Source organism: Pezoporus flaviventris, unplaced genomic scaffold (assembly GCF_033815535.1).
Source record: "Pezoporus flaviventris isolate CSIRO_AGI_PZ_B2104156 unplaced genomic scaffold, CSIRO_AGI_Pfla_v1 ptg000041l, whole genome shotgun sequence".
NCBI classification, from domain to species: Eukaryota; Metazoa; Chordata; class Aves; order Psittaciformes; family Psittacidae; genus Pezoporus; species Pezoporus flaviventris.
The window spans coordinates 4,424,043-4,450,527 of record NW_026892589.1 but is presented as its reverse complement, the minus strand read 5'-3'; the positions used below and the strand labels follow the sequence as shown (position 1 = coordinate 4,450,527).

The 26,485-nt window shown below is 48.3% G+C and overlaps 2 protein-coding genes and 1 long non-coding RNA gene across 8 annotated transcripts in view; 2 read left to right on the top strand and 1 right to left on the bottom strand.

Annotated features, from left to right (window-relative positions):
- Window positions 1-26,485, bottom strand: part of LIMK2 (LIM domain kinase 2) — an 82,362-nt gene that overhangs the window by 41,028 nt on the left and 14,849 nt on the right. For 4 of the 5 annotated variants that reach the window (XM_061465887.1, XM_061465885.1, XM_061465884.1 and 1 more), the window contains 14 exons: window positions 23,296-23,431; window positions 21,913-22,022; window positions 21,481-21,669; window positions 20,946-21,051; window positions 19,405-19,601; window positions 18,499-18,685; window positions 16,042-16,128; window positions 15,216-15,347; window positions 14,892-14,948; window positions 14,638-14,703; window positions 13,624-13,798; window positions 12,226-12,281; window positions 10,255-10,412; window positions 7,700-9,720 (listed from right to left, as the gene is read on the bottom strand). In XM_061465887.1, coding sequence (XP_061321871.1) covers window positions 9,564-9,720; window positions 10,255-10,412; window positions 12,226-12,281; window positions 13,624-13,798; window positions 14,638-14,703; window positions 14,892-14,948; window positions 15,216-15,347; window positions 16,042-16,128; window positions 18,499-18,685; window positions 19,405-19,601; window positions 20,946-21,051; window positions 21,481-21,669; window positions 21,913-22,022; window positions 23,296-23,313 — 1,695 coding nt within the window. In that variant the 5' untranslated portion in view covers window positions 23,314-23,431 and the 3' untranslated portion in view covers window positions 7,700-9,563. Of the gene's footprint in view, window positions 1-7,699; window positions 9,721-10,254; window positions 10,413-12,225; window positions 12,282-13,623; window positions 13,799-14,637; window positions 14,704-14,891; window positions 14,949-15,215; window positions 15,348-16,041; window positions 16,129-18,498; window positions 18,686-19,404; window positions 19,602-20,945; window positions 21,052-21,480; window positions 21,670-21,912; window positions 22,023-23,295; window positions 23,432-26,485 lie in introns of those variants that run through there. The other variant, XR_009745676.1, reaches the window with a different exon arrangement.
- PIK3IP1 (phosphoinositide-3-kinase interacting protein 1) lies at window positions 153-6,888 on the top strand. 2 transcript variants are annotated; one of them, XM_061465891.1, is made up of 6 exons: window positions 153-382; window positions 523-639; window positions 757-873; window positions 2,876-3,061; window positions 3,186-3,264; window positions 5,293-6,888. In XM_061465891.1, exons 1-6 carry the CDS (start codon window positions 295-297, stop codon window positions 5,498-5,500), a joined length of 795 nt encoding a protein of 264 aa, XP_061321875.1. In that variant the 5' UTR covers window positions 153-294; the 3' UTR covers window positions 5,501-6,888. The 2 variants fall into 2 exon arrangements, with proteins under 2 accessions (XP_061321875.1, XP_061321873.1); XM_061465889.1 differs by having other exon boundaries at window positions 154-382; window positions 754-873.
- On the top strand, window positions 8,320-24,651 carry LOC133275768 (uncharacterized). The gene is made up of 3 exons (XR_009745677.1): window positions 8,320-8,428; window positions 10,913-11,122; window positions 24,598-24,651. It is a non-coding gene; the product is annotated as an uncharacterized LOC133275768 (long non-coding RNA).

Here is a 26,485-nt window from a genome sequence, read left to right as displayed (position 1 = left end):
CCCATCGCTGCGCCCGGTCCCGGCGGGACGGGGAAGCCCCTGCGGAGGTGAAGGAGCAGCGGCGCATTCCCGGCCGCCCCTTTCCCCTCCCGGGGCTTCCCCGACGGGGCCGGGTGTTGCCCGGGGGCGGGCGGCGGCAGCGTTAGGACCCGGCGGCCGCTGCGGGGCGGGGGGGGGGAAGCGCAGCCCGGCGGTTGTTTACCGGGGAGGGGAGCGGCGGGGCAGGTCTCGCCGCGGAGCCGAGCTGCGCGCCCGGGCTGGCGGCGGCTCCTCGCCTCCTCCGCTGCGCCGAGGATGCTGCGCGGGGGTCCGCGGCGGGCGGCGGCGGCGCTGGGCGTTGTGCTGCTGGGCTCGCTGGTGCTGGCGGCCCGCGGCGCTGAAGGTAAGTGCAGCCCGGGGGAACCGGCCTGGCTTTGTGTGGGGGACAAAGGCCGGTCTCGGGAGGGGAGGTGTGCGGATAGCGGCCCGGGGCGGCGGGGGCTGCCCGGCCCACCCGCATGGCTTGGCCTCGTCTCTCCGCAGAGTGCCTCCGCGGCAACGGCGCGTCCTACCGAGGAAGCCAGCGAGTGGCCTCCGGTGGTGCCCCGTGCCTCAACTGGCTGGCGGTGCGGAGCGGCCCCGGCGCCGCGCTCCCGGCAGGTGGGTCCGGGCAGCGGGGCGGGGGCTCGGCGGCGGTGGTGGTGGTGGTGGATGTCGAGGGAGCGGGATGCCGGGGCCGCGGGGTCCCCGCGCTGACCACCCGCCGCCCTCCAGCAGCCGCCGAGGACCACAACAGCTGCAGGAACCCGGACGGCGACGCCGCGCCCTGGTGTTACGTCCGAGGCGCTGCCGGGGTCCCCGAGCGGCGACCCTGCGACATCGCCCCGTGCTCAGGTAGGAACTGACCCCGTCGGCCCCCTTCCCCTCTGGCCATCCTTAGGGCACTTCCCTCCCCCCCGTCTCCTGCCGCTGGGCACTGCCTTTGTCCCTAGGGTGGGGGACCCCCCTGCGCACAAACAGCCCCTGACCCTCCCCGGGAACGGAGTGTACCCGAGGATCCCCTTCCAGCTGTCCCTTCTGCTTGCACATCTGCTTCCCAGCCCTGCCTCGCTCCACCCCCAGAGCTTTTCCGTTGGTGCCAGAAAAGATCTGTGCAAATCTTTGAGCCCCCCTGCCCTCTCTTGTCACTGGTCACTGTTGGGCTCTTTAGCTGTATTGAGAAAGCTGAGCTCTGGGCATTTAGGAACTGCAGAGACATTGGTAGGCTGTTACTGTGGGGCATGTTACTGCTGTCTAAACAAGCGTCTTGCTGCTAAACGGGTCCCAGGGTGAATTTGGATATGGGGCATAGGGCACACACACAACTCGGAGAAAATGGGAGTTGAAAGGAGGACAGTAAGAAACAATCCCCCTGATGCTGGATTCCTCATGGATAGTCAGGATGGGAAACACTTTGGCATGAGAAGAACTGTAGCTGAAGCCTGTTTTCATGGAGAGGAGATGTCAGTACTGACTGAGGCCAAAGTAACCACTTGGGTTTTTTTAACTGTTTACTTATTTCTGAGTTCTTCAAGATGTACACACTCCACTGTCCCTCAGGATTGCTGTCATTTGCATGTAAACACTTCTCCCCACACATACACTCTCCCCTTTTCTTCACTTTGCTTGGTTTTTGCCTGGTTTTCCCTACAAATGAAGCAAAACAAATGTGCTGCTGCCAAGACCCTTGCACAAAACAGTCCTGCAGCTTTGGGTTCAGGAGAGTTACCTGACCTTTCAGCCAGTACACCATTTGCATGTTGAAGGGATCTGGCTTTTTATCAGGAGTGGGCACCTTTTTATTGTAGTCATGTCCTGCAGCTCCCCTTAGTTCAGCTTCTGTGGCTGTGCAGTGCAGGAGACCCTGACTTCCTAACTCCCCTTCTGTACTTCCATTTCACATTCCACTGAGGATTCAAAATGGCTGCAGATAGAAAATCCACATGGAGTTACTGCCAGCTGTGGGGTGAGATCCAGGTGGAGGGATTTTTCAGGTGTGGGTGCATACCGTGCACGGCATTTCCCAAAAGAAGGGATTTTTGTTCAGGACAGGTCCTAGGTACCTACTTTCCACTGTCATAGCTTTGACTGTGCTATAGCTTCCATTTTAACTATGTCATGAAAGAAGGAACTACCTTGAAAATCTGCCAATGCTGTAGATAAAGAATCCACAGGACTTGGAAGGAGTCTGTGCTATGAGCATCCACCCTTTTGCAACTTTGGGCTCTGGCTGAGGAGGAACTTGCTGTACTTAACACTAGTCAGTGGCTGTGCTGCTCTGATTTAGCCTGTCCATCTTGCTAGAGGAGTTTGCTACAAGGCTGCAAAGAGGGGCTGGGTAAGAAGAATGTCTTCTTACAGGGGAGAGAGACTCCCAGCTGGAGTCTCCTGTCAAACCTTCCCGTGTCAGGAAGATTGAGGCAGAAGAGAGATAAATAGGCTCCTGGGAGATTCAGGATGGAGATTCTCATAATCTTGTTCACGTCTGTTCAGCATGATTGAAGCTGCAGCCTGTATATTGATTATACACTAAATGAAGTCATTGTGCATCCCCTGGACTCATGCCCTGAACCCAGGGTTTCTTATGCTGTGTCTGATTTCTGTCTCATCTCTGGTGGTGCTTTGCACTCTTAGCTAAATAGGTTTGTGTGAAAGCGAAGTGGGGGGAGGTGGACATTTCTGCTCTGCTTTGGTAGGATTTCTGGCAAGAACTTAAGAGGGAACAAGAGTTTGTCAGTGTACTTTGAAGGCGGTTCAGTAATACCAGTCTAGATCTGTCCCACTCACAAGGCGTGTGTTATTTTGAAGTACTCACCAATGCTTGGTTATACTGTATAGCTCCTTTTCCTCTCAACAGATGCTACAGCTGCCACAGCCCCAGTCTCTACAGAAGAAGCTGGTACTTCCGAGGAGGTGGATCAGGTGTTTGAACCAGCTGATACCTTGCCCTCCCGGAGTGAGGCAGCAGCTGTGCAACCCGTCATTGGGATCAGTCAGAGAGTGCAGATGAACTCCAAAGAAAAGAAGGACTTAGGGACACTAGGTACAAACTCAGGATCATGTGATGGATCCATTCCTCTAATTCTGGCAGGACAGATTTATTTTGAGGCAATGCTATAGCTGGATCTACTGTCTCTAATTTTGTCTCTTCCTTTCTCTCTTTACAGGGTATGTGCTGGGGCTGATCATGATGGTGATAATCATTGCCATTGGAGCTGGCATTGTCCTGGGATACATCTATAAGAGGTCAGTAGCTAGTCCTTTATTCAAAAGCTGGAAGCATGAAGCAGTGTAGAGCAGGAATGTCCGAGGACCTGCAGATTACCAGATCCCAGTGAAAAGGCAGGCAGTAGCATATGTTGCGATACAGCATGTTGTGCAAGAGTTTCGCTTGTTGAACTGAGGAAAGAACTATTTAAGAGTTAATCCTGTTCTTCTCCATTTCACCCATCAGCATGCTCTTCTGTCCCATGTAAAGTTTCAAACTCTGCCCTCTTATTTTTTGGCTTTGTGCGTGTGTGTGCACGTGTGCTTTGATGTGGTTTTCTCACATGCATCCAGAGGAGCTGATTTTACGTAAGAGCTGCAGAGAACAGATCCCACGTGCCCTCACAGGAAGTTTCTTTTGCGAGCAGAGAAAGAACAGTCCTTTTAGCAGGCCACCTGTTCCCCTGGTTTCTCTAGTCTAGCTAGCTTTAGAAGAAAAACAATTGGCAAATTCCTTGCCACTCATGCATTGTATCCTATGAAGCTGCATATCAAGTAGCACTTTTTTTTTGGTCCAGGTTCATTTTGCTGAAGCTATCGTATACTTTAAGGTCAGTTTTGGTTCACACTTAAGTTATTAGTTGTTCATCCAGTTCGCTGTGTTGGGTAGAAATGCTTCTGTAGCTCAGCAGTTTGAGGTTAGTGGTAATAGCAAGCAGCTTAGTTGTAAGAGACAGGGCAGGATTAACAAACAGCAGTGAATGTCCCTGCCGCAAGTGAAGGGCCAGGCTGCCTCCTCTGGGAGGGTTTGCTCTGTATTTTGGCTGCTTGACAGCAGTCTGACACAGCCAAGCAGAAGGAGCTCTTTCCCAAGCTGGGACATGTCCTTATGTAAGTGTTTATAATAAATGCCGACAGAAAAAAAACAGAGGGAGGAGTGTTACATAAGGGGCAAAACACAGCGCTGCTTGTCGAGGAATCTGATGTGAGGTGTCACTTCAGAGAACGCTGTCTCGTATGCTGGCAGGAATGCAGCCACTGCTGCACGCTTGTAGGCAGCTTTGAGAAGCAGCCAAACTGCTCATGTGCTGACAGGAAACCCCAGCAGCTCTGCCTGGTTGGGATCACAAGCTCCAGGAGAAGCGAGCAGTTCTGTCCCATCGCACTCCTGTCTTTGGTGGGAAGAAGCAATAGACCAGTGTTGGGCTTTGTCCAAATGCAGCTTTGCTTCCTCAATCCCAGAGAGCTCAGAGCAGCGCTGCAGTGCGGGTTTACTGTCTCTCTTCTTGCCTTGCTCTAAAAATTGCATGTGCAAGCTGGCAGGTTTGGGTAGGTGTGGTGAGAAACCTTTAATGGGTTTAGTAGCTTCTGATATACATAGCTTTTCTGGAGACAACGTGCTATTAATGCCATCCATTTTTAAAGCAAGACAGTCTTCCTCAGTACAAATTACAGAGGTTTTGCCTCCCTTAGCAACAGGCTGAAGACTGAGGCAAGTTTGAGGAACTGATTGTGGTACTAAGCTGAGAGTTGCAGTGGCAGAAGGCAGGGCCAGCTCTGAAGTAAGCTTTACTACTTTCAGGAATGGCTTCGTTTTGTTACACACATTCGTTTGCTGCAGCAAAATGCAGAATCTGTCACCACTTCTGATACCTGTTTCTATCAGATGAAGCAGGTTATAGAAGCTCTGTTCCACAGCAGTGGGCTCTCTGCTGTCTCACTGCTCCTCTGGGCCTGCACTGGGCAGTTCTGTAGGACTATAAGGTATAAGGAAACACTTGTCAGACCCATAGTTTGAAGAACCCTGGCTTTACCATCATGATTTAGCAGTCACAATGTCAGTGAATATGACAGTTTGAGGGAGGAACAAACTTCACCTGGCTGCTCGTTGAATGGGGTCAGATGGGGTCCTCTGCTTACAGTAGGGAATGTTTCTGGCCCTTTGTGTGTAGCTGAAAATGTTTCCTACAGAGTTCCTTGTTTTCTGTTGTATTATGTTTACTGAGACTGCCTCCAAGCAGTGGCACCCATGTACATCTGTTTTGTTTTGTTTTGTTTTGAATCTAGGGGGAAAGACCTGAAGGAAAAGCATGAACAGAAAGTATATGAGCGTGAAATGCAGCGTATCACACTGCCATTGTCTGCATTCAGCAATCCTGCCTGCGAGCTTGTAGATGAGAGCACAATCGTGGTGCACACTAACCAGACACCTGTGGAGGACACGCAGGATGGTGGTGGCCCACTCATGGGGCAGGCGGGTACTCCTGGTGCCTGAGCAGCTCGGGCAGGAGCAATACAGGCTGAGCAAAGCCTCCAGCTTCCCACTGTGAGTGCGGGGGGTGCGTGTGTTCATTTCTATTTTGTTTTCTTTTTGATGAAAGCCAGATGAAGGTGATGCAGAGGGAGAGAACAATGGGCTATTCATCACGATCTGTTTGAGGGGCACCATTCAGTGCATGACCAGCTGGGGACTGGTGCGGTGGACCCTGCTGCTTCCTCCCACCTATCTCCATGGAGTGCCAGGGAGCTGGGGGGGATGATGGGCCAGGCTCTCATGTGGTCGCAGATCCCACAGCCTGGAGCGTGGTCTTGGCTTTTTCTGTTCCTTTCCTATTTAACGGTGTGCACTGTTACTTAAGTTTCAGCCTGGAACCCCAGGAGGGAGCAGTACTACAGGGACTGAGGGGAGCTTCGTGTCAGGCTTAGCTTGGTAATTACACTGATTATAGTTCCTGCCTTTTTGCTTTAGTGGCTGAGAGCTGGAGACGCTGTCCAGAATCCTGCTACTGGATCGGTTTCTTTTTCCAAGAAACAGTTTATTTGGGGGTTGACTTTGGCCAGGAGCTGTATGTTTAGCCTAGTTTCAGTTTGGAAAAGCTCTTCTCAAGCTATTGATAAATCCAGGTCTTCCAGGGCTGAGGCCAGACCTCCATTCCCCTGTGGTGCTACATGAACAGCCACAGTTGCAGGTATCCAGGTGGTCTGTGCCTCCTGCTCACTTAGAGCAGGAGACCAAAGGCCAGCAGTAGACAGTTGTGAAGAAAGCAAACTGCCCTTCAGTTACCTACAGCAGGTAGAGCACTGTGGATAAATAACAGCCTCTTCCGAATTCCCTTGGCTTTCCACAGAGCCAGCTCTGGACAGAGTGGCCAAGCAGCTATGGAGGTCACTCTGACCATGACACAGCAGCTCTTGCTCTAAGGGCAGGATACAGCAGCTGCTCTTGCAAGATCCTGAAGTTAGAGCATGGCTCCTGGCTCAGCCTCCTTCACACGCACTCAGCTTGTGCAGCGAGATCACTTGCTTACAGAGCCTGGCATTTTGTAACAACTTTTATTAGCATTTCAGGGGGTTTGGAAGGGATGGTTGCTGCAGTCTCCCAAAAGGCACCAAGGCAAGGCCAGTTCAGGGAAACACCCATCCCCACCTCAGGGGATTCAAGCCATTCAAGTAAGTTTTCTAGCCATCTGCTTTATCGCTGTGGGCCTAACAGGGAGCAGCACTTGTCAGCAGGGGTTTTAGCGTTTGATTCAGAAAAGGGAAACGTTTTATTTTTAAATGCCTTTGAATACCATTTCTTTGTAAAATGTTTTAAATACCTCATTATGAGAAGGTGCAGATTGTGCTACCTTGGATTAAAGCTTAAAAGAAAACTGCAATGTAGTGGACCTGTGTGGACTGTGGCTCATCCGTACATTCCTCCTGCCAGAGCAGCATCCTTTTGCTTATTGCAGACTTTGAATTGAGAAGAAGGTAAGATGTCATGTCAGTTTGCCAGGCCCCAGGTAAATCCCTACAAGCAGGGCCTCCACTCACCAGCACTGACAAGAGGCATGGAGCTTATGTCCTTGCTGCCAGCAGCTGGTCTTGGGCTGGGACGCTGTTCCTGAAGAGCAGCTGTGGGTCTGTGAGCTGTGCTGACTAAATGGGCTGGCCCGTGGGAAGATGCTCTCAGTTACAGCCCCGTCCTGCCCTGACACAGGTCAGTTCTGCTCTGGTGCTGCTCAGCAGCAGCTCCATTCCCCAGGGCCTTGCAGTGGAAAGCATGACAGGGACAGAGCACAGCAGGTTGCAGGAGGCACTGACATAGCTAGCATTCTCGTTCAGTTGTTGCCTTCACAAATGCCCCTTGAACTACGTATTTCAGAATAAGATGTTTCCAAGAACAGGCTGTATTTTTATCCCTGGATCAGAAAAGGAAAATAGAGGCTTCATTTTCTGCTGACTCCTGTCCACTCTTAAAAAAACCTTGGCAAGTTCTTCCATCATTCCAGGTAAATAGTACTGTAGAGTACTTGCACTGCATCTCTAGAATTCTGTAGATGTGGCAGAGCCCTTGGGCTCAGGGAAGGGTGTTCTAGATGATACCAGATCTCTGCAGTTTTGCTGTTCCCATTTTGTGACAATAGAAACCCAAGCAAGCTACAGCTTCGTGCTCGATGTAACAGAGGCAACCAGATGTTGTTTTTGTAGCATGTTTAATGCTTTTTAATTTAGTTAGAACATGGAGCTGTGCAAATCACAGTTCATAACCCCCACCCACACATCACCCAGGACTCTCCCCTTCAGGGGTCCCCTCACAAACCAACCTGGAAGGGGAAAAGAAAGGGCAAATCCTATTAACAATCCTGAGTCCACTGGACCCAGTTTAGAGAGGCTCCTCCACCGACTCACAGCACAGGGAGTCCCCCAGTGTTTCTAAAACACCACTACACAGACTAAAATCACACCCCCACACTCACACCTTTTGTCAGGTGATGGCTGGTCCCATGTTATGTTATATAATACTTTAAACTCATGGGTAGGGGAGGAAATCAAAGTAACAGCAAAGACTAACACCCATTCCCCACCATTCAATACTGAAAGGAGTGGGGAGAGAAAAGATCACACTAAAAATCCAGTTAAACCAAGGTGTCTGTGAAAGTTGAGAGCAGGACTTGAGCCACATTTTGTTCTGTTCTGCCAACCATGTAAGCTACTGCAGCAGTAGCTTTCTTCTTTCTCCCTCCAAGGGAGGAAGTAGAGAAGTGCTGGAAGAGAACATCCCCCCAAACACACCCTTCCCAATGACTCCAAGCCCTTTTTTCTCCCCCAAAGCAGGGAATGACCCTGAGGAAAGTTTCTGCTTGGAGAATCAGCTCAGGTGCTGCAGCAGCAGAGGCAAGAAGGACCTTCAAAGGGAGCAACTGCAGGAAAGGATGAGGTAATGGCAACTGAATTATTAGTTCTCCAGCTGCCACTCCTGGGAGAAGGGGACATTCTCCAGCACTTTTCTGTTCATGACAAGTCCATCCTTTAAGTAACTCTGGGGTTATCCCCCTTTGTCATTGTCCATGCACAAAGTCTGAGCCACTTCAAACCCTTGGTATGCTGAAGAGAACCTTCTGCCACCCTTTCTGTCACCTCATGTCCACAGGCCGAGAGCTCAGGCAGCTTCAGCACTCCAGGGATGTCCACAGTCAGTGCTTAGCACAGTTTTACACATTCGGGTTCAAATACTTTCACCTAGGTTAAGGTTCTTGGGCAGGCAGACTCACGGTGCAGGCTCAGGGTCTGAAGATGCTCAAGCAGCTCACCTGCCTTGATCACCATTAGGAGGGGCAAGCAGAGCTCAGTCTTAGTGTTTCTAGGCAGGCTTTTGGAGGTATTCAGAGACAGAGGCAGGAAAAAAACCCACAAAACCAAACTAAAACAAGAATTCATACACGCTTCCCCACAGACAAGGTATTTCAGGAGAGCTGCCCAATTCCTGGGGCTTTTCAATTCCTCCCCTGTGATGCACCTGGAGGCCAAAATCTCAGTGGGTTATTCTGGAAAGCACATGCACAAACACACACACACACACACACACACACACACACACACACACTGTCCTGGTGGGGCCTTTTGCTGGACGTCCAATTTCCCCTGCTTTCTGTGCAGGGTAGTCAGTGGGAGAAGCAGTTCCAGAAGTGCTGGTCCTTACCCAGGAGAGTCTCCTATAGCAAATCCCTCCCTGGCAGACAGGCCAGGGTGGCTTCACAGCTTGCAGCCAAGTTCTAAGGCACCACAGTTAAGAAGCCTGGAAAGGCCAGAGAAACACTTCTCAAGCCATAAAAGTAGTGTTGAGCAGCTTTCCTAGGTGCAGTTGGCAGGAAACAGCCCATTTTGCTTCTGAAACATGCCAAAAATCCACAGTGAATCATATGTCCAAGAGGAGGGGTGTTGGGTGGGGAGAGAGAGGCAATGCAGCAAATGCACAGCGTGGTGCTCCATTAATGCCCTGGAAGTGGCTGAAGTGCATCTCCCTCCCTGTCACTCAGCTCCAATGAAGCGGGGCAGGCAGCAGGATGAGCTGACTAGGTTGTGTTGTCAGGTAGCTTGTCACGGTTCAGTCCATACTGCACACTCACGTTGTGGTCCAGCTCCTCCAGCTCAGATGGAAGGGGGATGGCAAGTTCTCCCAGGTAGAGGGAGAGAGCTTCAAATGAATCTTCCAGCTTGGAAAAAGGGGGCCTAGAAGCAGCAGTGAGGAAATGTGAGTGGGAAGGAGGAAGCACAGCAGCATCTGAAAAGGTTGAGGCACTTGTCCATCCAGCCACTGTCCCACGCACAGAGGTGTGAGCAGGGACGTGATCCCTCCCCATTCAGCTTCTGAGACTGCAAAGATCCCATCTGTCTGGCTACCTGTTTTTACAGCTGATGATCAGGGAAGTCTGGCTCTTTTGGAACCCACTTGGCATCAACACTGTTGTGAAGCATTCACCTTTCGGAGCTGGTGCCAAGGTCTGCCCCTACTTTTAGTACATGAGAAACCCTGATCAACCACTCCTCCTCTACCCTCTGTCTCAGGAACTGTTTCAGAAACCTCCACCATATACAGAAGTCTCTCCCAAGCTAATAAGTCTTTAGTCTCTCCTCACATGTAAGCCTTTGAGCATTCCCACAGGAGCCCTCTTCCACCCTCTGTGCAGAGTAGTCCTTCCACTAAGGGGATAAAGACACATCCTCCAAGCTTACAAAGAGCAGCCCTCCAAATCCCAGCCCTACCGGCTCTCTGGTTCCAGTCTGCAGCAAATAGCAGCCAGAGGGAAGAAGGCTGGAGGACAGTCAGCAGGAACAAACTTCTCCCAGAACAGCTTGACATTAAGGCCAAAATCCAGTGTGCGTGGGAGACAGTCCGGGTCGGCATAAACCTGGCCTATGATCTAGGGAAAAATGAGAGAAGAGCTTAAGTACAGCAACAGTTCCAGGGTGTTAACAAATAGAGAACATCAGCACCAGGCAGGGGCCCCATCAAAGTATCAGGGTGAAAGGGAAAGAGCAGAAACACTGTTCCTGCTTTCCAATGGGGCCAGTTGCACACTGTACTGCATACAGACAAACTGCATGTTAAGCTTTTATGAGACGTGGTGATGTGGCTGCTGTTGTGAAGGAAGGCCCAGATGCCTTCTCCATCTCCCCAGGGTCTTTGCTAGAAGATGCAGGGTGATGTGCACCTCCCAGAGAGCTCAACCCTGTCTTCCTGCTGGGGGTGATGCAGCCCCTCCTGATCACAGGTAACCAACACAACCTGCATCACCATCCCATCTCTCCCCTCACACAATCTTACCACACCACCAGCAAAACTCCTTTCTATGGAGCATGTCCTAAGTGATGCTGTGAAGTCAACAGTACCACATATTCTGACTTCCTCTGTTACTGGCAGATTCAGCTCCACAGCCAGATGGGAAGGGTGGAGAGAACCACCAGAACCAAAGCTCAGGAGGTTGCAGGCAGAGCTGCTGGAGGAAAGGGCTGGGTGGAAGAGAAGGAAGCCCTGCCCCAGCACTCAGACGCCCCAGTGCTCACCACCTCCAGCACTAGAGGACTCAAAGTGTAATAGGAGGGAAGGAACCCACAGCACAGAGCAGTCAAGGTCAGTGTCAATACAAATGCTCACATGGGGAAGAATTTTGGGTTTAAAGCCTCACTGGTATTACAAAGAGGGTGTTATTTATAACCACCCAGGCCCTTCTGTGCCAACAGCTCAGCAGGACAACCACATCCTGTAACTAGACAGTGGAACGCCCATTATGTATTTTGGCAGGATTATTTCCTTATCTGTTTGAGTGTGTAACATCTTTTTTTAGCATCTTTATCTTGGTGACAAGCAAAATGTTCCTGTGATCCTACCCCTATTTGTCTGCTTTCTTTGCTACTATGTCTTTTTTTCTAGATGAAACAATTGTTATAATTCCACAAACAAATTTTTCAAGTTCCTGAATTTATCACTCACAACCACAACATTCTCTGAGAGGAGAGCCCAGCATAAACAGAGCTCCAGATGAGGCCACAGAGACGTATGCACAGATATTTTATTTGTCCTCTTCATTCAGACACTGAAGATGAAACTGTGCTGGTCTTCCCTGGTGTCCCTGTAACTGCTGTGTTATCAGTACATGTAACACTCTGCCTTTCATCTCTATTTCAATCATCTTACCTTTTAAACTGAAAATACCTTGCAGCTTTTGACTTGTGCTCTTTGCTCTGGAGACAGAAAAGACTGCTATAATGGTAAGACTGTGCACTGGCTCAGAGATAAACTAAGCCAACAGACTTCAGGGTGCAAGCTTCATTAATCGACCTGCAAAGAGGTTTCTGTTCCCCATTCTTTGAAGTGAAGTGCCATCCTCAGTGGAGGCCCTGAATTTGCTGAGATACAGCTGACTGGTCTTTTAATGAGGCAGTAGAAGAGGCAAAAAGTATCACAGTTTTAGGGAATATATCTATTTTCAAATGGATACCAGGGCTCAGTCAGAACTTGATGGACTTCTTAACAGTTACTCTCAGTCCGGGAAGAAACAAAACAGTTATCTTCCCTGAGGAAGCAGAGCAGGGTGAGCCTGTAGTCCCAGCCTCAGTCTCTGTGCTGTTAGGTCAGAGATTGCAGACTCAGAGAAATAGCTGATAAAATGTGTGTGAGAAGATGGCCGTGGGGAAGAGGTCTATTAAAGATGCCATGTAATGTCCTGGCCTTACCTCACAGAGAACAATCCCAAATGAAAAGATGTCCACTGTCTCATCGTAGCTCTGTCCTGCAGGAAACATAAGACATTCAGATTTGGGAGAGACAGTTCCCCACCCAGCTATTTCAGCATCTGCCAGTCCAAAGCTACTTCGCCTATTCCCTGGAAGGCCCTAAAACAGGAGACAAAGCAGGGTTTAAATCTGAGCAGGGCCAGCTGCCCCAAGACATGTATACCGACTGCATCCTCCTATACACTGCCACTGCTTGTTTTAACTCCTTTCTTCTAGTGGGGAATTACAGGGACAACAGAGGGAAACCGTGTGTATCAGAGGTCTGAGCAAATCCTAATTTTAACTGTGGAAAGCTTCTGCCCATTCCCACTGATTGCTGTTCTAGTGCATCTCTACAGTACAGAGTCATTGTTCAGCTTCCCCAGCGGCCAGGGAATGCCCAGTCCCTGCTGCAGTGACCGCAGATATAATAAATGACACACTGGCAGCACTTTGAACCTGGGAGAGCAGGCTGGCTCCAGCAGGCCATTCTCTGCTTACAGACGCACCCCTCCCCAGCCAGTATCTGGTAAACAACCCTGCTTTCAGAGGTGATGTCAGACTATGCTCTTGCTGGTCTCTTTGACAAATGCCAGGTCTGAGACAGGCTCCGAGAAGGCCTGTAGGCCTTGAGAGAAGGAAAACAGAACAGCACACAAGAAAGCTGGGGAGAGGAGCCCAGTCCTCCCTTCCCTGGTGGAGACATCTGATGTCATAGCTAGCTAAACTGGCCAGACAGACCTGCTTATTAGGAGGAAATTGTCTCCACTGCATTTCACCCTTACCTTGACTCCTGCAGGGGCAGATTTTTCCCTAAGGGTTCATCCTTAATGCAATGGAAGGCTGTGTGCCAAAACCAGATTGCCCTTCACTTGGACCACTCCCACCCCAGTCCTGAGGCTTCGGCAAACCTGGCAGCAGATGGTTTCTCCCTGAATCTACATGACAGCACATGTATGTCTCATCCTGGAGTTTGATGATTCCCTGTCTCAAGGGACAGTTCCAAAGCATGAGGCTATAACAGAAATTGGTCTCAGGTTCAGTCTTATTTCAGGCCTCTTTTGTCTTGCCTGTTATCTAGATCGGAGCAGTTTAGGCCTGCTGCCCTCCTGAAGAATCCTCCTGTCAAGCCAGAAGCATTACCTCAGCTGGTACAAAGGCTTATCAGGTCAGGTACTGCAAAAGCAGTGCAGCTAGGGTACCTGTGTGTATAAATAAGCTCGTATATTAGCAGGTCTAAAACCATAGACCCTAATAGGTTTGGTTGTTACTAGGGCTCATAAGCTTTCAGTAATCTTATCATCCCTGTACCTTGTCACAGGCTGTCACCTCACCTGCACCCTGGTATTGGTATCTTACCATTGAGCATCTCTGGAGCCATCCAGTATGGGTTGCCAACCACTGTGTAGCGCTTCTTCCTGTCACTCTTGCGTAGGGTTCGTTTCTTGGCCGATGGCTTCTCCAAAGTGGGCTTTTTCCTTTCCTCCACAATCAGCCGAGACAGACCGAAGTCAGCCACCACCACGGTCTTATCCTGCACAAGGGATTTAGTACAAGCCACCGATTATGCTCAGCTACTCTGAGGAGCAAAGAGCCTGCAATTCCTGTTTGCTGTCAACTACACTGTAAGGGAAACTAACAAGATTTCCTGCAGCCAGATGAGCACAGCAAGCTGCCTAGATACCCAATTCACAATCCCAAAACATCGTTTCTTCTCATCATTGTCTTATTTTCTGTGTGGTCACTACACTAATGCCATCAATTTGGCTACTTTTGCCAGGGCAAAGCTGGACCTTTCTTTTCAGACCTTCCTAATCTACCTGGCCAGGAATTAGTTTAGACTTTCATCCTGGGTCATTTGAAGCCCACATGCCAATCCCATATTTCAGCCAGTGAACAAAGATAAGGCTTGAAGGAATGAAACTACACAAAAATCTTGTGGCCTCCTAACATATCAAAAAGAGAGAGCACACACCTGTGCACACACCTGCACACTTGTCTGAATCCTGAGTGCCAATAAAAAAGTCATCAAGTGGTTGAAAGAACAGAAGCAGCTGCAGAGAACATTTCATAGTTGAGATAAGAAACAGAGCTGAACTAACTCTCCTAACAACACTGTTAATAGGAGATGCTATGACAGGAAAGGGGATGAGAGAACAGAATGAAGAAACAGGGAAAGCTAGATTAGTCTGGGAAATCCTATGTGAAAATGAAGCTCCCTTGTTTAGGGCACTAAAAGCCTCTCTGAAATCAGTTCTCCTGAATCACCATCACCTTTCCTGACAAAAGAGGAAAAATCACATGGAGAAAACCAAGGGAGGAAAATGACAAGGAGGGGAGCAGCATGCTGTGGGGAACAGAGGTGTAGCTCACCAACTTGATTAGGCAATTGTGTGAATTCAGGTCTCTGTGAATGATGCACATGGAGTGCAAGTAAGCCTGAAACAGAGAAAGAAAACTTGGCATTAGGGATTTCCAGGCAAATGTGTCCCTTCACATTTAAAAGGCCTCAACAGTCAGATACTAGTAGCCAGACAGCATCCAAACCCCCTCATACATCACCCTACTGACGTACCTAACCCTGACCCTGGAAGGTCACTCTCTGATAAAGGGGCAGTCCAACTCACCATTCCAGAGGCAATTCCTTTGGCAAAGCTGACCTTCTGCTCCCAGGGAAACGGGTCCTGAAAGACAAATCCTCAACGGTCAGAGCCTGTCTTCCCAGCCAGTTAGTGACAGCAATTCTTCTGCAACAGAGACTCTTGCAGCAGTCACAGAAAGATGATACAGCCCCAGGAAGAAAGCGATTTCTGCCTCGGGCTACCCACAGGTGTGAAGAAGTTTTTCCACACAGCTCCATAGGAGAAGACTAACAAAGTACCATAAGGCTGGTACAACCAACACCACAGTCAGCCTCATTGAGCAGAGGTCTACCAGGCTTCCATACTCACCGCATTACGAAGGAAGTCTTTCAGGGTGCCTCCCTCGATGTACTCAGTGAGGAGATTCAGTTTCTTGTCCTTGTACAGTACACCAATGAACTTCAGCACATTGGGGTGATCCAGGCTGCGCATGACTTTCACCTGGGAAGCAGAGACATCCCACCCCAAAGAAGATAATGAAACAAGTCCTGGCAGATCTGCTCTGTGCTGACAATGCTAGAGGTCCCCCCTGGGGATCACAGAGTACACTCAAACCCTAACTTTAAGCAATCAACTAAATGTTGCCTCTTCATTTTCATGCTGTGCAATTAACGTGATCTTAGTCTGTAAGGAGAGCACTCTTGAGTTTGGCAAACTTTTAAGAGGCAGGAGCTCTCCAGGGCAGCTAACTGGTCTGTGCAGTATGTGTCAGGGCTGGAATAACAGCATTAGGTGTTTAGGGAGCTGCCTTTAAGCTAAATCTGACTTTAAAAAGCATGGTAGACAGTCAACAAGAAAATAGTTTATATACAGCAGGAGTCTTAAATATCTTACAGATACTGGCCCTCATCATTTGTATTTATGCACAAGGCTCAAAGATAAATCCTTTATGTAGTGCACAGCTCCACTTGCCTCAGGCTGCTTTTTATCACTGAAAAATTAATGAACTGGGAACTGAAGCCATGTCTAGTGTTCAGTGTGAGTCACACTTTGTTGCAGCAAACATTCAGCTCGTGTCAGCTTTTCCTTGTGTGCTGTCTCCCTCCTCAGTGCCTTGATTCCTGCCAGGATGCTGGCACGATCACTCTATGGGTAAGATGGAAGAGAGTTCCACACACTGCAATCTTACTCCTACCTCTGTCAAGAAAGTCTTCTGTGTTTCCTCATCACAGCGGATCAGCTCCTTCATCACCATCACCTTTCCTGTTGCTTTGTGAGTCACCTGGTGGAAACAGAAACCACAGCTATAGGCAGGGCTCAAGAATACATAGCTCCAATGCTCTTGCAACTCTTCTGAAAGAGAGGGTAGCATTCCCTTCCATACAGAGCAGAAAATAGATGGGAGAAAATTCTGAGCCTGGGGATCTGCAGAAAAGAGCATAAAATATCTTCTTGCAGAATTCAGCAAAGATCCTGTATGTAAAACAGAAACTACCTAACACTGACAAAGGATCATGCCAGGAGACAACAACATCCCAAGAACCAGAGCTGAAGTCTCCACATTAGGTAGCACAGGGATGAGCATGAATACAGGCTGTCAAAGCCTCTGAAGGCATCAGTTCTGTACTTGTGCATGCCTTAAGTTCCATTCCAGAAAGTATTTGCCCAGCATGATGCTCACATTTTGTACCCAGACCCTAACAACTACATTCTGAATCAGCAAAGGAACACACATTCACTTGCATCAGAAACCAAACCAAACAACCCAAATCTACATTACTACATGCTTCGGTTTTATGGGGACTCTGAAGCCTGATGGTTTCTGATGAGCTTAAAGAAGTTACTTATGTGCAAGCAGAACTGGGATATACAGGCTATTCAGTTAAGGCAGAAAGAGGTTATTTTACCATGCTCCTAGGGAGCAGTATATTGCTGCCTGCAGGGAATGTCCCAGAATGGTGGCAAACACACAGAAACCCACTATGGACATCAGGTGATACATTTTCTGTCTCTGGACATGGAAAGCCTTTGCAGTTCCTCAAGAGCTGTTTGCCTGTATCCAACTAGTTCCTGGCATTTTGCTGTATTCCAGAGGTTTCTTTTAACTTGCTCTGCCTTGCTTGCACCAGGTGCATGAGTGAGCAGAAAGGGTCCAAATTCTGACACACAGGTTGTCCTGGAAATCCTCTCCCCTTCATTTGCTTAACTTGGACAGCTTTGTCTCCCTAAGATCTGCACCTAACTAAACTGCCACCTTCTGTCTAAGAACAGAAGGGAACTATTGTGACCAGATACAGGACTTGTTGCACCAGAAGCAGTCAATCTGAAGCTCAAGAAAAGCCTCATACCCCTTAAAATGAAAAGCCTTTCAGAAAACCTCTAGAACTGCAATCCAGAACACAAGACCCAGTTACAGTACTGAGGAAGTTTATAAGCTCTTGCAAACACTGTGGCACACTAGTTCTGTTTAGAACCATGGGACATAACATGGCTGATACAGGTGGAATACAAACGCATAGAATAACACAAGAAAAGCAAGAGTACAATATTCTGCTCCCGCCTGAAATCAAGCATCCATAAACAAGTAGCGAGCCAGGGAACACTACACATTTCAGCCAGGGACATGAAAGCCAGGGACATCTAATACCCAAATATAAAGATAAGTGAAGAGACAAAGACAAGACAAGGCTATGTGGAATTCTTAAGCTGACATACCAGCAAAACTGAAACAAGTGTCATCATGAACCTCCAAGAGGGCAATTTTAACTCCCAGAGCATGCACCAGAACAGGATGGCTATTGGGTAACTTGAGCAGAAAAACAAAAGTCTTTGTGCCATTAACTGTGGGGACACAGATGACAAAAGCATGCGACAGAGGAAAGGTTCTGCTTACCTGGGCCTGTTATTTCTCTATGAGCAGAGGAGAAGAGAAATGCTCATTAGTATAGATCAAAAGCATTGGGTCTGTAGTACTGGCTCACCACCTCCCATGGAAGCATGAGATGAATATGGTGGCTGGACACCCGAACTTTATACAGGTGTAAGGAGAGAAGTCCCACACCATGGTGAATAGCTGCTGAAGCACCCTCAGTCAAGACTGGGGCTTAAATACAAGAGAACTGCTATTAATGGAGATTTTTAACCGTGAGAATCATGCAAGGCCTGACCACTAACAGCACACTGACAAGTTATTTAGGCTCTGCTGGGGGTTCAGAGGTGGTCACTACATCAGCCTGGCGAATCTCCCAGCATGGCACACCAAGGGGGGGTGAGAAATGCTGTACTGGGAAGTTGAATGCACCTCTTCATAGGAAAGATGCTCATAAGAGAAAGTGTAGCTTGCTCCCCATTCTGCCACCTTACCCAGGTGAGTGCTGTGACACAGGCACTCTGGAGTTGTAAATCTGACTCAGGAGATCAGTATGTATGCCCAAGGTTGGCATTCAAAGGGGAATTCAAGACTGCCTGCAGCCAGAGACACTCACGGTCAGGGAATGAAAGAGAAATGGATCTCACTGGGCAAACCAGGTGAGTTCCATCACCAGTCACTATCAGCAAGACAAAGGCCACTGAGACAGTGGTAAAGGATCCTGAGATAGGCAGATACTGCTGTAATCAAAGTAAATGATGAATGCCTGGGGACCTCCCTCACCTTGATTGCTTGTCCAAAAAATCCTTTTCCTAGTACTTCGCCATGAATCAGGTCACAGGGCCGGAAGATTTGCTGGGAGCAGCTAGAAGAGGATCGCAGGGATTCCGAACGACTGATGTCACGGCTCAGGAGGAGCGGTTCCTTTGGAGAACTGGGACCAGGAGACTTAGAAATGCTGTTACTTCGCCTAGAAAACAAAGGAGACAGAAAGATCAGGGAAGCTGCTAGGAAACTTTTTGTCCAACATATCCCATCATTAGCTCCTAAAGGTCATTTCTAGATGTGTGTTTCAGTGCTCTTTGTACCTCAAAAGCCAGATGCTCTCCCAGAACCATGGAAGCTCTTTACAAACCTACAGCAGCTTCTAGGTCAGAGCTGCCTAACAGCAGCACATCTCCTGGACTGTCAGAGGTGGAGCTCTGTGAACAGGAGGAGGAGGAAGCTGTGAAGACACAGCACTTGCTATCTCTAAACAAAGATTAAAATACTGGTAAATGACTACATGAGCAACTCGGTGCCCCAGACTAGGAAGACGAGGTTTTCCCCAACTCCCACGTCTCAGCCGTATCCCCTTTAAGGACACATTCTTCCTCAGCCGTTTAAGGCTGGTAAAAATCAGCTTTTTCCATTTGCTAACTGCAAAACTTAACAGCTTTCCTATGTTAAACGTTGAGCTCCATATTTTTTATTGAAGAAAGTTTGCCATCCGAAAGGTAATGGAGAGAGTACACGTCAATAGCTCAATCTGAAGCTCTCCACTGCTTCACCAGTGGTTTATACCAAGGCTCATATCAGAGATGAGTCATGTCTCCGCAGGGATGTGCAATCCTAAGGCACAGAGCAACCCAGCCAGGGAGCAGAGGGCAAAGGCAAGCAAGGTCAGAGGCAGCACTTCCAGGTCTTCACCTGAGGGAGCGCCGTCGGAGCGTTCCTTCCAGGTTCTCCTTGATGTCCAGTGGCGAGAGGGAGCGTGGGGAAATGGGTGCCTTCATGTGTGTGGGAAGACGGGAGTCCAGACGAAGCCTGTCCAAGCGCTGCGAGACAGGGTCGTGCTCTATCAGCAGCTGAAGCGTCTGGCTTGTCTTGCGGATCAGCTCCTCCACCTGAAATCAAGCCAAAGCACAAGATGATAGCACACAGGAGGAACACAATGACAGGCGACAGAGGAGATGCAGCAGAAAGCCCCTCAGCAATCAGAGTAGAGAGTTCAGTGACAGCACTCCACAGTTGTGGTTTAGTTGCATGCAGGCAGATCAGGGTAGTAATACAGAAGTTGTTACGCTGTTCAGATCCTCTCCTTTCTGGTCACTACAAATGACCTGTACAGAAAAGGTGTGGACAGGGTAGAGAAGGTCCAGAAAAGGGTCACAAAGATGATCCAAGGACTGGGCATCCTGCTATATGAGGAAAGGCTGAGAGAGGGGGGGTTCTTCAGCCTGGAGAGAAGGTGGCTTATGGGAGAACTGATGACCATGTTCCAGTATTTAAAAGGTGGCTACAAGATGGAGACTCCCTTTTTACAAGGAATTACAAGGAAAAGATGAGGGGTAATGAGTACAAGTTACTCCCGGGAGATTCAGATTGAACTCAAGAGGACAATTAAGAACAATAAGCCATTAGGATAATCTCCCCAGGGAAATGGTGGATTCCCCAGCACTGAACACTTTCCAGATTCAGCTGGACAGGGTGCTGGGCCGTCTTGTCTAGACCACACGTTTGCCAAGAAAGGCTGGAGCAGTTGATCCTGCAGGTCCCTTCCAACCTGGTGTTCTATGGTTCTACAGAACACTTTTTTTCCAACCCATCTCAGAAGCGTTGCTAAACGATGCAAGCTTCCATCCTGAACAGGCTGCAAAAACCTGCTTTGCGAAAGCTACATGGAGATTTGTCTGAGAGGTCTCTACTGTGCTCCTCTTCAGCACCGACAGTAAATAAACCCCGTGCATAGTGAAGGCAACGGTACTCTCACTGCACTCTTTCAGCATCACCTGTTATCTGCATAAATACAGACATCAAATACTTTTACTTGTAAATACAGACATCAAATACCTTTTTTGCAATGAGAAACTCATCTCTAGGATCAGCTGAGGCTTTGTCTATTAGCAGCTGCCTCTAAAATGATCAGAACAGTGGACTTCACTAGCAATATATGAAGATGCTTCACAGCCTCTCTGTCCTCTGAGATGTCACAGCCCTACACTTTTATTACCTCCCTTCTTGTTTGAATGCCACAAAATCAGAACTGCATCCTAATTGTGTTTCCAGCTGTACATTTTCCTCTTCAGCTGCAAGGGGTAGCAAAGCTTGTCTTCATGCTTATTCCTACTTCCAGCATGAGTACTATGGGTGTACACACACTGTATATAGGGTGGGAGAACAGTGCCAAGAAACAGAAAAGCTGTAGGAAGGCAGAAGAGAAGGAGGCTTCAGAACAGAACTCTACCCACCTCCTCCACCTGTAATGTACGAATAGGAGCTCCATTAATCTCCAGGATACGATCTGCAGGGTGGATGGCGTTCCGGACATCTGGGCTGATGTGCATCCTGTTCACTCTAAACATGGGAATTACAGCGTGGGTATGAAGTCACTTTAGCCAAAATGACAAAAAACATTTGATCTCTGATGCTCCCTTCATATTGGTGTTTTGAAATAAAACCATGCCAATCTACCAACGCAGGGAGCTACTGTTAGACCAAGCGCGTAGGTCTGAGCTGCTCTTCATTTGCCCAATGACAAAAACTGTTAGTCCGAAACAATTCTCCGAATGTTTTGTGTTTGGTGAAGAATACAGCTCTGAGAAATAAAGTTATCACTTGTGGACATCACAAGAGTGAAATGGAGACCAAACACAAACATATGTCCCTGTTGGGCTGAGACAGGTCCCCTCCACGGTTAAAGCAGCCGGCAGGACAGCAGTGCTGCAGAATTACCAGCTCCCTCAGCACAGACATGTCCATTACACACAGCATGGTCATACTCACTCTTTCACCTGGACACCAGTGGCATAGCTGGAGCAGCCACCTTCAACAGACACGGAGAACCCCCTCTTGCCGTCGGTAGCTGCTGGCATGGAGATGAGGGTCAGTGTATAAGGCAGCTGCTCACGCAAAGACTCAGTAGAGTGTTTTTCTATCATCGGTGTCAGCACAATCTGGTTATGGCATTTTCCACTAAAAGAAGTGAAGAAAGTCATTATAGCAGTGTCCTATCCCCCCTGCCCAACTCGCACTTCTAACTTCTTTCATTGACATAAGTTTTAGCTTTTAGTGCATACACCATTCCTCCCTCCCCCAAAAGGCAGCTTCCTGGCATTCCTTAGTGTAGCATTGAGCTGGCCCACACTGAGCCAGCTAAACATGGCTTACATTCCCAGCAGGGAGCAGCTCTGGGGCAAAGCGTGCAGCCCATCTTACCAGTAGAGACTGGAATGTTGCACGAGTGCGTAAGTGTCCCCATCTTCAATGATCACTTTGCAGCTCATACAAGCAAAGCACTCCGGGTGATACTTGTATTCGCCAGCCACCTACAGACAGAAAAGGGAGTAGCTTAGCAGGGCCAAAACCCATCAGCAGATGCAGCTATGGCTTTCCTCTCCTGAATATGTTCATACAGATCTCCAATCAAGTGGCATCTTTTTACTGCAGAGTTATATTACTCCACTCTACCTTTCCTGAACACCATCCTTGGCACCCTGTTTGCAAATCTTCCCTGAAACAAACACATCAGTGTGCAAAGTAAAGCTTGTGTCAGGAACCTCTGCTATATTTGGCAGCTGCTCAACTATCAACCCCAGTTGACAGTCTGCTGCAGACTAGTAAACAAGCTATTAAACCTATTAAACCTTCCTGTTCAGTTGCTCTTGGCAAGATAACTAACGTTACGCCTGAATTCATAGGGCTGAAAGGGCTTTTTTTCTCTTGGCAGACAGGCAGAGCACAAATTCAGATACTTTACCAGACAGCTGACAGGGAAAAACAGGCGAGTTGTGAGACAGAGACAACAAAATACCTTTAAAGAGTATTTTTATTCATTGATCTGTTTTTCTCTTTTCCTTATGAGAACTTCCCTTATTGACAGTATTTTGCAAAGACTTTTGCAGGCAATGAGAAATCATCTGTGCTTTTCTCAGTACTCCCCTTTGAGGTAGCAATCACTACTGAGTACCATGCTGCTTTTATTTAGGCCTCAGAAAAATGATGGCTGTATTTCATTGACAGTTTTAAAGGTTAATTATTTGCAAGGTTGTGGCAAGGAGGGGAACGTTTAAGTGAGCTCCATATCGTGCAGGCAGAGTTCAATGCTTCAACGCAACTGGGGCTAGCACTATTTCAAGACACTTCAAGAAACCCACTCTGGCCACAGTATAGGTGGGATGTGGATGGCAACCTTCCCCAAAATCAGAACCTGCTGCTTATGCTGGGCTGAGAGATTTGACTCTGCAGTGCAGTGGAAAATCACCCCTGGAGACACTGAACCACTGTGCTAAAGAAACTGATGTCCCCTTAATCACCTTCCTACTTCTCATGCTTGTGCATTTCAGCACCTTGCTGTCTTTGACGCTTCAGATCCTCATAACCCCCTCCTGTAAGAGCTACCCCTGTTCAAAAGTTATATTTCTCTAGAAGGTGCACACACAAGCCTCATTTCTAATCCCTGATTAGAGATTAACATAGTAAAGAGACTATTACCTTCAGTTTATTTGGTTATCTCAACAGCTATGGCAACTCCCAGACAAGCTGGAGGAGCTGGAGGCAGGCATGTCCTGCCTCCAGGCAAGAGTCCTTCCGAGTCCTTACCATCACAGGTCCAGTCATCAGCAGAGAGCAGCCATGGCAGAATTCCCCAAACTTCCCCCAGTAGTCTTTGTGACAGTACAGCTTCCCATCTTTCTCATAGTACCAGTTAGTGAGGGGATCCTGACATTCAGAGCACCTTGAAGGAAACAAAGGAACAAAGTTCCAGTTGGCAACAAGTCACAAACCAATGAAAAAGGGCCTCTCCTGCACGCAGAGAACATTCAGCAGCAGCTCACCATCAACTCTTCCAGTTATGGATGTGCTGAACCCCTCCATTTCCCAAAGCCTTTTCAACTGAACTAGACACAAGGTTTGTAAGGAGAGTATCACCCAATGCAAAGGAAAAGACAAGCTTCCAAAGTTTAAAGCAAATCCCATCATTTATTAAAATGCACCAGTAAGTTTATAAATTCTGCATGACAGATTCTGCTCCTGTGCTTTCTCCCTCTTCCTGGAAGCAAGCTTCCAGCTGCAGGGCTGCCCTGCACACAGGGTTCTGCTGTGTTTCTATAGCATCATGCTGTTCTTGTGCCAGAGCATCTATCTCCTCAGCCAGTTTAGGAAGCAGGACAGAGGCAGGATCCACTTTCCTATGCAAAGCAAAGCCAGTTTTGCTTTGTGGAAAGCTTTTCTATTCTTCTGTAGGTAGGCCTCTCCCAGAAGGTAAACTGCAGCACTGTCCATTTGAAGGAGAGTTTTCAAAGCAGTTCATCCTTTGAACTCCACATACTTACTGCATTCGCCAGTTAACAGTGATGAAAGTCTTCCACCTCTCCCCACCAATTGCTTTCCCTTTCCTTCTGCTGATGACAGTACATGAGACAAAACCAAACATAACCAACTAACCAAAACAACCACAAACCCCAAAACAAAACTAGTTGTCTAATTTCATGAAGGGAGTCTCAAAATCCTTCAGATACCAGTGGTAGCTCCTGTTCAACAAGCAGCCATTATTAATCCTCTATCTACCCTCCCTTCCTTCCCCCCAAAAAACAAGGAAAAAGGTGCAGCAATTCTACTACAGACGTTGTTTTATCAAATCACAAGCAGAACCCAGATCTTCAGGCTTCCTGAATAATCCTGCCTCAGCACCAGGCAAGGGAGTTTAACATCTGCAGTGTGAAGGTGTGACTTAATGGAGAGATAAGGCACAGACAGCAGTTGCATCACTAAAGAGTATTCCATTAGCCCTGGGCAGCATGTTCTCACACTTTAAAAGGGAAATTAATCTGGTGTTGGTATCCGATATTACTAATCTGGTATCTGGTATTACTAACCTGGTATCTCAATTTCTGAGTACAGAATCCAAGGCGGGTGAGTCACCAATAACTAGTTCAAAGGAACACCTCAAGGATCGTTGCAGTCAGCAAGTTGCTTTCCCAAAGGAGGAAGGAAGAGCTTCCTCTGTCCCTTACCCCAACAGCTGTCTCAGGTACTGTATTGGAGGGGGACCCCTACCACCACAGTGGGGGTTTCAGTGGGTGTGTGCCCCCCTAGAAAGCACCAAATGCACTGAGGTCAGCTAGTGGCAGAGGAGGCGCACATTCTACATGCTGCCAGGTCTACCATGTTGTAGACTTCATCTTTCACAAGCTGCCTGAAAGCTTATTTGTGCCAGAGACATTCCTTGGAAACTCCACCAGCTTGTAATGAGAGTGATCTGTGAAGCTGGTCATGCTCCAACATGGAGAGAGTTATTTGCTCCATCTCAAGAGACTGTAAAGCAACAAGGTGAAGCTGCTTGTAATCAGCCTATGGTTTTAGGGAAAAACATACCTCATGAGGTATTTAGTGCTGTTCCCTACCCTCAGGAAAGTTGTTCCTTCTAATGGATTTGGCTCTGACAGTGTTTATTCTCCCAGCTGAGGAACTCCAAATCCTGTTCCCCCTCAGCCCCCCTTTCTTCAGTGATGGGAAGGAACTCCAGCATGTGCAACAGGCCCTGCCAATTTTGTCTGAGGCAGGGGGAGCACTAACTTGACACTGCTATACTATACATGGTACAAGCATCATTACAGCCTCAGCCTTGGGGCACTGTCATAGTTACACCCTGCTCATGGTATGCAAGAGACCTAGAAGGCATTGCAAAGCATTTTGCCTTCACCCACTAGCCTTTGGCTTTCATTTGCAGTAAATACCCCACGCTGAGTGATCAAGTAGGTGAGTGGGAGGGAGAAAAGAGCAAGTGGAGACTAACAGCAAAGATTTCTATCACCTTGTGGCAGGAACATCTGGCTCAGCATGGACAAATCGGATCCCTCAGACTTATCCCACTCCTGCGTGCATGCCTGTACCAGTGCATGCTTCGAGGGTGATTACATCTTCAAACAGGGAGCTGTGACCAGACCTGCACTTGGGATGCAGACAGCAACACTGGAGACTGCTCCACCAAGACCACAAGACTTCGCCGCCTGTCCAAGTTCTCTCCAAGCAGGTGGGTTATTTATTTAGCTGGTTTTAAGCACAACACCCTCCCTTCCTCACCCCTCTTCAATTTCACCTTCAACAGCTCCTTTTTTCTCCCTAAGAAAAATCTAAAATCACTGCAAAAGCAACAGACCTGCAGCTCTGCTTAGATGGGTTCCAGAGGGTCACATACAGTTGGTCTTCTCTTTACCTTTCCCCTACTTCTTCATGGTTTGATTCCAACCTTACAGCACTTTGATTAGTTTGCTTCCATCCAGAAATAAGCACTGGTATCTAATTTGCAACACACCCATAGCAAAATGAAGGTAAAGGGGTGGAGCCAGCAAGCAGTCAGTTCTTTGCTATGCAATTAAACAAATCTGGGCAGGACAAGTTTACAGCTTAAGGCTCAGAACCCCACCCAGGGCAATGAGGCAATAGGAACAAAGCAACCAGCCCAGAGAGGGCAGATGCTGGTAATGGAGCTAAGTGGCTGCTTCATTAGTGACTGCAGCAAGAGGACATGGCCATGGCCCCTATTGCCAAGCAGCACCTTCTGTTGTTACTGGCCATGCATTCTGCAATGGAGAAGAGGCTTTAGATTTGCCAGGTGTGGAGAACTGGCTGACAGCACACAGGTACAGCTTCAAGACCTGTTTCAACTATTTCAGTGCCTTCACCCAAATGATAAAGGTACCACATGACTGTTCCACATGACTCTCATGAAGAGATATGTCATAAGAGTTATCACTGCTTCCTTTCCCTCCTCAGTCAGAGTGTGTGG